Below are 9,564 nucleotides of genomic sequence, written 5' to 3'. Positions count from 1 at the left end.
CTCCCTCAGAGTCTGGATGTGCAATCCCGGGGTCTGCTCCAACCCTCAGAGCTCCCGACCAAAACAGCAACAGCCACTGCACAATGGCCCAAACAACCCGGCGGGGTCAGGGAGGAGTCAGGGAGATGGGATAACAAAAAAGGGGGATGTAAACAATCCTCAAACAATGAGGAACAATGGAGAGGACTCAGCTCCTTGCCTAACTTATCTGGACTGCAATTTCCTGGAAGCTTTAAGGAGAGGGGAGCGAGGGGAAATCTGGGATGTTCATCAGAGCCGGGAGGGCAGCGCTCTGCGCCTGCAGCAGCTCTGGAGCTCGCTGGGATGCAGAGAGCAAACCTTGGCAGGCTGGTTCCAACTCCTCAGGCTTGGGAATGTGCCTCAGAATCCATCCCAGAGTTCCTGCTGGGATGGCTGATAATGGTCAGCTGCGCTTCTGGTAGCACAGGTCCGAAATCCCTCCCCTAAAATCAAAGTGTGCTAAAGAGTCCTGGATCAGAGCGTGGAGTATTCCTTGCTGGAATAAAAAGGATTAGCAAAAAAGCAGTTGTTGACAAGACCTTTATCCATACTCTGTGAGCCAAGAATTGTCTGTCCACTCGGGCTCTTCCCATGGAGAAAGAGGGAAGAGCTTGGAGGGAGCGGATCCGCATCGTGTCAAACTCCTCTCACTCTCCTGCCTGGAACTTTGATCTGCTGCAGGTGAAAGGAGGAAACATCCACCACCAGCAAGGAAATGATGTTCCCTCTGGACACAGGGCACCAGACACGGAGCAAACCAGCTTTGCTCCAGGTTGGACAGGTGAGATCCACCCAGACAGATCCGGGGATTCATCCGGGAATGGCAGCTCCCGAGTTCACTGGAACTTCACCAGACTCCATCTCCTGCAAAAGTCCTCTCATGGGAATTCCCTTCAGTGCTTGTTTTTATGCTGGCTTCAGATATTCCTTTTCCCAGCCTTAGGGTTTCATCCCTCCAGGAATGCTGTCACTGGATCCACAGCCTTCCCAGCGCGGGTTCCAACCACAAGCTTTACCTGCACAAATATTCCTGTTTTTTCTCTTCCTCAATTAACTTTTACAGGCACTGTGAACGACCAGAGTGCAAGTTTGAAGTAAAGGAGGGGTGGGTTGGTACATCTGTGTGGAATAAACGTGTTTGCACGTGAGATTCATTTCAACAGGTAACTGTGAACAGCTACTCCAGGAAAAAGTCCCTGTACAAGTTCCTTTGTCTATTTACAGATATAGAATAAAAGGATCCGATGATTACACAACACTCTGAAGAGAGGGGGGGAAAGGAAATCAAAAGAGAAGCATTGATAATGCTCAGTTTTCTTCAGCCTGGATTAAAAAAAAAAAAAAGAAAAAAAAAGAGATTTTAAGATGAACAACATAAGCTGGAAACAAAACAAAAACCACACCAAGCACAAGAGACACAGAGTGAGGGATTTACAGAAAACAAAGAGGGAGGAGGAGAGGTGAGAGAACAGCAACTGAGCAGTGTTTGCACTGCGGGGAGAAAAAACGGATTTGTGATAAGAGCAGGCTCGGCTGGACACGGGCAGGGCAGGGAAGGAGAGTGGATCCACAGCCTTGGCTCCCATTCCTGCACGGAGGGAGAAGGGGAGCAGCAGTCGGATGTCAGAGAGTGAAAAAAATAACCCAACAAAAAACAAAAGGAAGCCTTGAACGTGCCTCTGTGAGGCTGCCCCTGTCCCAGCCCGGAGCTCACCAGGCCCCTGGACTTGTTGCTTCACAGTTTGTTAGAGCAGGAACAGCCCTGCAGACAAAACTCGGGAAGAGTTGCATTTCCCCCTCCCTTTGGAGATAAAAGCCTTTCATCACACACCAGCGAGAAAGTGTTTATTCCTCTTCCCTTTCCCAGGGAGGCAGGGCTGGAGAGCCTCTGGAATTTTCTTTGGGCGTCTTTGTCCTCGAGTGGAGGTCCTTCCCCTGCCACAGGGGTTTTTCTGTGGCCAGAGCATCCTTCAGCAGGGCCTCAGCACAGCCAGCTTGGAGCGGGGTCAAGCGTGTGGCTGCTCCCAAATTCATCCATTGGAAAAATGTAAACCACCAAAAAAAAAAAAAGGAAAATAAAAATAAAAATCACATCCACATCAAGGTCCCAGGGGCCTCTGACATGTTTACATGACTGGGGCCTCTGACACGAGTATGTTGGTACAAAAGTGGCTCTGCAGGAACAGAAATCCCACTTTCCACATGGAAACAGCTGCAGCAGTGAAAGGGATCTTTATACCCGTGTAACTGCAGCCCTGGCACACAAGGCAGCTGGAATTCAACAGGTATGTTGATTCCCAAGGTGATGCCTTTTGGGCAGCAGCCTCAGAGGCTCTGATAACATCCCTGGTACCCCAGTTCCACACAGGGACTGCCAGGGAACGAGTAATGGGATTGAGGATTTGCCTCCAAGCCGCTGCTCTGAAGCCAGATTGCTTTCAATCCTCTCCGGTCACTGCAGGATAGAGCTCAGCATGGGGTGCTGTGGGGAAAAGCAACCCAAAACCCCAACCCCAGCACTGGAGATGGTCCAGCAAGGGTTAAGGGAGTGGTTGCAGCCAGACAGCAGGCAGGGAAGGCAAACAAGCCCTGAAATCCTCCTGCTGCTGCACCTAGGGCAGGAGCTCGCCCCGCGCTCGCCCTCGCCCCGAGCACGCTGACCACAGGCAGCTCTCCGGGCAAGGACTGCTCCACTTCTGACCAGGAAGGCATCTGGGCACCCAAGAGGCCTCTGGAGCTGAGGGGCTGGGAGATTTGAAGGGTCACACTTCAGGAACCAGCCCAGGCCCAGGGAACACCCCGAAGAACAAGCAGCCCCTGCCGCCGCCTCCTCCGTTCCCGTCACGCGGGACCCGAGATGCGCCCGGAGCTAATGAATCATTTTTTTTTTCACCAAATCTGCGCCGATGATTAAAAACATCAAAGCTGGAATTAAAGGCTTTACCAGGCATGAGTTCATATTTCAGCAGCGTTTGCAACCACTGCACGAAGTGGAGAGAATTAGAGCAGGACAGATTGTAACATTTCAGCGACTGAATTAAGGAGGGGGGAAAAAAAAATCTCTTTGGCTGCTCGACTGTCTGGTCGTGTCCTTCCTCTTCTTGTGGTTCTCCTTGGAAGGAGGGGCAGTTTGGTGCTCTCTGTCTCAGTTCAACATCCCCACGTCTTCCCCCCTTTTTGGGGGCAGGTGGTGCTCGGTAATTTTTCATCCAGGACAAACTGGAGGGGGGTTGGCAGCATTCCCGAGCAGGGCAAACTTCCAAGAGCCCGAACTCTTCCCATAAACACGAGCTCCAGAGGTGGGACCCCAACGGGGAACGGCTGGGGGACAACACAGGAAGGAGGGAAAACCAGCAGAATATTTGTGTGTGTTCACATCCATCAGGGTATGGAATGGCACAGCTTTTCCATGGCTGAACAAAAAGCTTTGGGATTTATTGCAAAATAGCCACCGAGGCACCTGCAAGGAATTTTTTTGGGTGGTGAGAGAAGCAGAACCACCACAAAGCTGGAGAGCAACTTTATTTAGAACGTGAAGTATGAATATTAAGGACCTTCTCTAAGAACCTTTGACAGGCAGCATTATAGATATTTTAATAATGCAAATCATTTAATGCCTTTAGTTTCATGCCTAAGTAAAAAAAAAAAAACACATTTAGATTCTGATTTTTAAACTACAATTAAGACACTTAAAATCAAAACAAAAGTCAAACTCCCTCAGATAAGTCACTGGTAGCCATGGTGACTGTAATATTTCAGAGCCTGAGGCTTTATATCACATGCCCAAAGGATGAAAATGAGTTTTCAGCACTTCACACTAACAAATGTGACGTTGGGGCAGAGAGGCTGAACCCTTCACTGCGGGTTTGAGACTCTTAGCAGGACTTTTGGGCACTCCCATGGCCTTTGCAACTCCCCCACCCCTAAAAAAAGGCATCCAGAGGTTTCCTGGAAGTTTGGGGGCAAGGAAGACGAGGTGCTGCCAGGCCCTGAGGCACAAAAATACCTGCCCTGTTAACCTACTTCTGCTCCCAGCAAGCAAGGCTGTCACCAGCACCCATCAGCCACAGCATTTCCCAGCACTTCCCTGTCCAAATTAGCAACCACAGCAAGCACTTAATGATCAGCAACTAATTAAATATTAACACACCCCACGAAGGGGATGTTTCCCAGAGAAACAGAATCATCCTCGGGAAAGATGCACGAGAAAAAAAAAAAAAGGTATTTAATCGATTTCTTTGTTCCCTTTTCCACCTCCTTCCCTTAATTTCTCCTGTTTCTCTCCTCTGCCTCCACTCATTTTCCACTCCTGACACCACCTCTTTCATGCAAGCAATAAATACAAGTAGAAAAGCCTGAGACTAATATTGCTGTTTAAAAGGGGCAATTTGGAGCGCTCGAATAAAGGGATTATAAATGGGCCTGAGCTTCAGAAGGAGGCAACACTTTGTGTGGAAATAATGGTCTTCTGGAAAACGCCTCGAGTCGAATAATAATAATAGAAGTTTGAAAAGTCTCTCCAGTCTCCAAATTTTAAGGAAACTTCACGTTTTGCAAGGGGAGGACGAGTAACGTTCGCTGTTTAAAAAAGGAAAAATGGCAAAGCCCAACAGACTGAGCTTTTTGTAGTTTGCATTTCAAGGCCTGAAAACAGCACTTTGAGATGTCAGGAGGTACCTGGTTCTTTTGAAAGTGCTTTCTGACTCTGATTCCCTCACTTTCATCCGACTTCTCCCAAGCTGGAGCCAAGAAAACGCTGCAGCCCAAAGGTAAGGCAGTGGAGTTGTAGCAAGAGGCTTTTCAATTTATTTCTTTTTCAAATGTTATTTTTTTTTAGTACCCTTAGAAGCCCCAGACATTTGCAAATCTAGGTTTTTCCTTTCCTTTCAGAGCTGGACTCAGGGCCCAGCAGACACACACACACACACACACATGAACATATTCTGCTCCCAGGCATCAATCAGTAGGTTGTTTGCAAGCCAAAGGAGGTGGGATTTTTGGGTTTTGCACTAATAAAACTGGATGGCTGTCAAAAAGCTGGCTGGCCTGGTAAAACAGAGCTGTTGGAGCAACAAAAAAAAAAAAAAAAAGCTGAGGGTGAAAGATGTGAACACATTAAACTCTGTGCCACCTCCCGGAGCTTCAACGTGAGGGACTGGGCAGTACGTGCTGTACCCAGGACAGATTGTGTAGGAGGGGGGCAAAAACAAGCATTAAAAAAAATAGAATAAGATTTTTAAACTGTTTCTGTGGCAGAGCCAGAGTCTGTGGTCATCTTTATGCTGGGGAAAAGCAGTTTGGGGCTGGTCGTTCACCACCCGGAAAGAACTCTCAGGTGAGGGCTCAGGTGAGGGCACCAGCAGCACCAGGGGCTTGGAGGGGCACAAAATATCACGTTTACCAGGGTTTGCCATTTCTCTTCTCTCTTCCCACATCCAGAGCTACCACAAAGGACCTTGTCCTGTACAGGGATTCTCCTCAGTCCTGCCCTAAACCCCCTGTGAGCTCCGAGCGTGGAGCAGGCGCCGGTGACATCCCTGTCACTGCCAACACCCTCTGCCACACCCTCAACCTGCCCTCCTCACAGCGACCCGAGGATGGCAGGATACTCCCCACCCCCCAAAACTTGACGGTGATTATATTCTTGTCAGCCCCAAAGCCTAATCCCTGTGAGCCAGGAACAAACCCAGCAAATACCAAAATCACCCGAAGCGCATCGATGCCTCTGGCAGGCACGGGCAGTGTCACAGCAGGGTGACAGCACAGTCAGCTGCTGCTCCCCAGCTCAGCCAGGCACGCAGGGACCCCCCCAGAAGGATGGGGGGGTTTGCACCACCTAAATGTGCCTGTTTGTCCTTATCCACCTCTCAGCAGAGGCTCCTTACGCACTCGATACTCCCCTGGCAGCGCTGCCTTCCACAGCTCCACGTTTCCCCACCTGACAGTCAAACCCTGCCAGGCCCCAGCTCTGAGAAAAGCAAAATGTGCCTCAAAAGTGACCCAAAGACCAGAGTCACCCTGTGGTGACCCAGAGCCGGGGTTGTGGGAGCAGCCCGAGGGCTCGGCGGGCGCTCCCTGCGCCATCCCCGCGCCTCTCCCGGCACTGCAAAGGCCGGGAGGCACCTAGTGGTGTTGGGAAGCACAGCAGAGCCACCAAGGCCACCCCAAAAGTGTCACCCGGGCCACACACAGGCACTGCTGGCCTCCTGGATACCCCAAAAGTGTCACCCGGGCCACACACAGGCACTGCTGGCCTCCTGGATGCCGCCCTGCTCTTCCCTCCACCCCTCCAGCACAGCTCCACCTTTGGGAGCAAAGCAAAGCTGATCATGGGCACATCCATCCAAAAATCCATCGGGGCCTGTCTTGGCTCCTGTGTCACCTTTCCACTGGGAACAGCCTGTCTGAGCTCTGCCAGCAGCTCCAGCCGGGTACAAAGTTCCTCACACTGAGAAAATCCCCCACCCAACCTTCTCCCACACAACCACCCCAGGCCCTTCACTCCACACCTTTGGAAGAGCTCGGGAAAACCTCAGGCTCGGACTAGGAGGTCCTGGGAGCAGAGTCTGCCTCTGCCTGTCCCTGTGGCACCCGACTGCACGGTCTGGGCAGTGTTGCAACAAAACAGGAGTAGTTACTCGCAGGGTAGGTGCTCCGGGGACACCTCCCCTCTCCCTGCACCTCCACCCTCCGGATTATTGCCTGGGAGCAGCCAGGGAAGTCGGGCAAGAGCAACGTGAAGTGATGAAACAGCAGAGGACAGCAGCAAACCCACCACCCCTTCCATGCCAAGGAAGGAAATGGTGTTTTCCAGCAGCTGGGAGCCGAGCGCCCCGGCCCTCGGCATGGCAACACCAAACCCAGCTCAGGAATCCTCCCAGGATCAAATCTGTCCACAGCCCGTTCCTCTGAATCCTCTGCACTCACCTTCTGACAGGTTTACACCCATCCTGACATCATTATGTTTCCCAGATCCTGGGGCAGCTCCTTTCTGCACAGGTTTTGTGCTGCCCTCCCCTGAGCAGAGTCACCCCAAGGCCACCAGAAGAGCAGCAACACCTTTTCTTAAATGTCCCCCCATTCCTCTGCAACTTCAGCATTTACCTTCCACATAAACCAGAAACTGGGAGAGCCACTTTAACCACCACCCCTCACAAAGCTACAAAACACTTGGGGGTAGGGCAGGAACCTTTAAAGCATCACCCGAGTTCGCTTTCGCCCTAAAATAAAACCTCCAGCTCAGGACTCTCCCAACGTCGCAAAAGCCAAAAGCAGCAGGTTATTTTTGCAGTGATTCAATTCAGAGCGTAAACATTTACACCACGTCTACCAGATCTAACGACTAAATCTGTCTGAGACTCGCCATGTGGCAGAGTATGGATCACGGAAACCCCACAAAGCTCAACTTCAGTTCCAGAAGGGGAAAAAAAAATCCCGAGTCTGATTGAAGGCTGAAGCTTGTAGGAGATGACAGGAACACGAGAGCAAGGCAGACTCACAGCCCTTACACTCCCCCCTTCCCCGTGTGGTTTTACTCCATCCTCCTGCACATTTCTCTCCCTTCCCACCGCTTTCTCAGCAGGAATCAGGTTTGGGAAGTTCAGGTCCACGTCCCCTCGATGTGAACCCAGACATATGGACTTTATGATAAGGAAGACGTGCGGGTCTCCCTTGTCCATTCATCCCGGTTTTGACAGCAAACACAATTTTTTTGGGGGAGGTTTGTGAAAAGTGTTTATACAACCTGGCTGCCTTCCTTCCTCGAAGGGATTATTCCCAATTATCTCTTCATCAGTTTGTCTGGACACCTCAATTAATTCCCACATCCAGCATCCAGGATGGTGTTTTTCCGAGATTTTTGCCACCCTGCTTTGCACAACCCCACCTCACCAACATTGCAGCAACGTTCCTGGTTGTCTCAGGCACAGCAGCTTCTCCTGCTGAGGGTCCCCGATGGGTTCCACCGTTTCCTCTCCCCGATCCCAAATCACATCCCCAGGAGCAGAACCACCACAGAGCGAATTCTGCAAGCTCAGAACTCTCCCTCTACATGATAAAGAGGGCTGGGAGTAAAATATGCAACCCATTTGTAACTCATGAAATTCTACCCAAGGAGGAAGAAAGGAAAAAAAAAAAAACAAAAACCCAAACCAAAACCCACATTTATTTCAAAATAGAAGATTGGGGCCATTTGCTTTTCAATGCCCAGGAATGGCCTCATCTGATGCCATCGGAGAGCCTTTTGTCCCCATCTGGCACGGTCTGTTCCTTATTGAATGAAGGAGCAGGATCCCAGCAGAGAAGTTAATTTTCCTGCTCCGGGGCAGCCACGTGCTCCCTCCCGGGTAACCCGCAGCAGCCACGGGGTAGGAATTCCAAAGATGGAAATTCTGCCCATGCTGTTGGAATTACAGTGCACCACCGAAATGGCATGTGTGCAACAGCTCCAGAGGGCTCTGTCCTCTTGCCTTAGAGAGTAAATACTCAGTAAGTGTCAAAAAGTCACAAGTGGAAGCACCTAACAAGGAATCACCGCCGACAGGGAATGCCCTTGAAATCCTCCTCGTGCTCTCTGGAGACAGTGCAGCACATCCAACAGCCCCCGTCGGGTTTCTCCCTGTATTCCCCAATAAATCCATCTCTAAATCAGGAGGCTACCAACCAACAAGAAGCAGGATCCAAATTTCAACGGGCTTTACTTTTAAAATTAACAAAGAAAATAAACACGCGGCGATAGAGAACACGAGGGAGCTCCAGCTCGGGGAATAAAAACTGCTGCAGCTCCAGCCCGGGTGATTTATCACAGCCCTGAAACAAATTACTTCCATTTCTCAGCGCTGCACACCCGGCACTGAGAACTCCCGAGTGCTACCAACACCTGGGTGAGAGAAGTGCCAGAGTTCCTGCCTTAGAGGGAGGAAAAGGAGGTGATAAAAGAGGGATAAAATGAGATGCCACAGGTGACGCAGCCTGGAGCTTCATGGGCCACAGGTGGTCATTAGGGGAAAAAAATTGGGATATATCTCTAAGGTGAGAATTCTGAGAGAGCTGAACAATGACTGTGAGAGCTTCTCCTCCACAAGGGTGGTTATTTCAGGAGCCAACACTGAGGGAAGCTGAGGAGAAACGATGCTTTGAAGTGAAGTGACAGACTGACAGTGACAGTGTAACATCCCTCAGATGGACACCACCACTCCCTGAACAGTGTCCAACAGGGACTTGGGATGGCCACAGATGGGAAAACCCCGGGGACAGAAACTCCTTGGTGAGCAGGTACCACCTACAACACCCTCTGCATCACCCCAGCAGGCACCACATCACCCCAACAGATACCATGGGGTGACAGGTACCATGGGGTGACAGGTACCACATCACCCTCACAGGTGTCACATCACCCCAACAGGTACCATGGGGTGATAGGTACCACATCACCCCGACAGGTACCACATCACCCCGACAAGTACCATGTCACCCCGACAGGTACCATGGGGTGACAGGTACCACGTCACCCTCACAGGTGTCACATCACCCCGACAGGTACCA

General features: G+C 50.8%; 1 protein-coding gene across 3 annotated transcripts in view; it reads right to left on the bottom strand.

The window, feature by feature from the left end:
• KLHL26 (kelch like family member 26) overlaps positions 1–9,564 on the bottom strand; it is a 16,827-nt gene that overhangs the window by 6,532 nt on the left and 731 nt on the right. The window contains exon 1 of one of the 3 annotated variants that reach the window (XM_027664349.1): positions 573–3,519. The exons of the other annotated variants lie outside the window; for them this stretch is intronic. Coding sequence (XP_027520150.1) covers positions 573–835 — 263 coding nt within the window. The 5' untranslated portion in view covers positions 836–3,519. Of the gene's footprint in view, positions 1–572; positions 3,520–9,564 lie in introns of those variants that run through there. 3 annotated transcript variants of the gene reach the window in all.

The sequence above is a fragment of the Corapipo altera genome, unplaced genomic scaffold (assembly GCF_003945725.1).
Source record: "Corapipo altera isolate COAL_440 unplaced genomic scaffold, ASM394572v1 96, whole genome shotgun sequence".
In the NCBI taxonomy this organism is placed as follows: domain Eukaryota; kingdom Metazoa; phylum Chordata; class Aves; order Passeriformes; family Pipridae; genus Corapipo; species Corapipo altera.
This window is presented reverse-complemented; position numbering and strand designations above follow the sequence as displayed.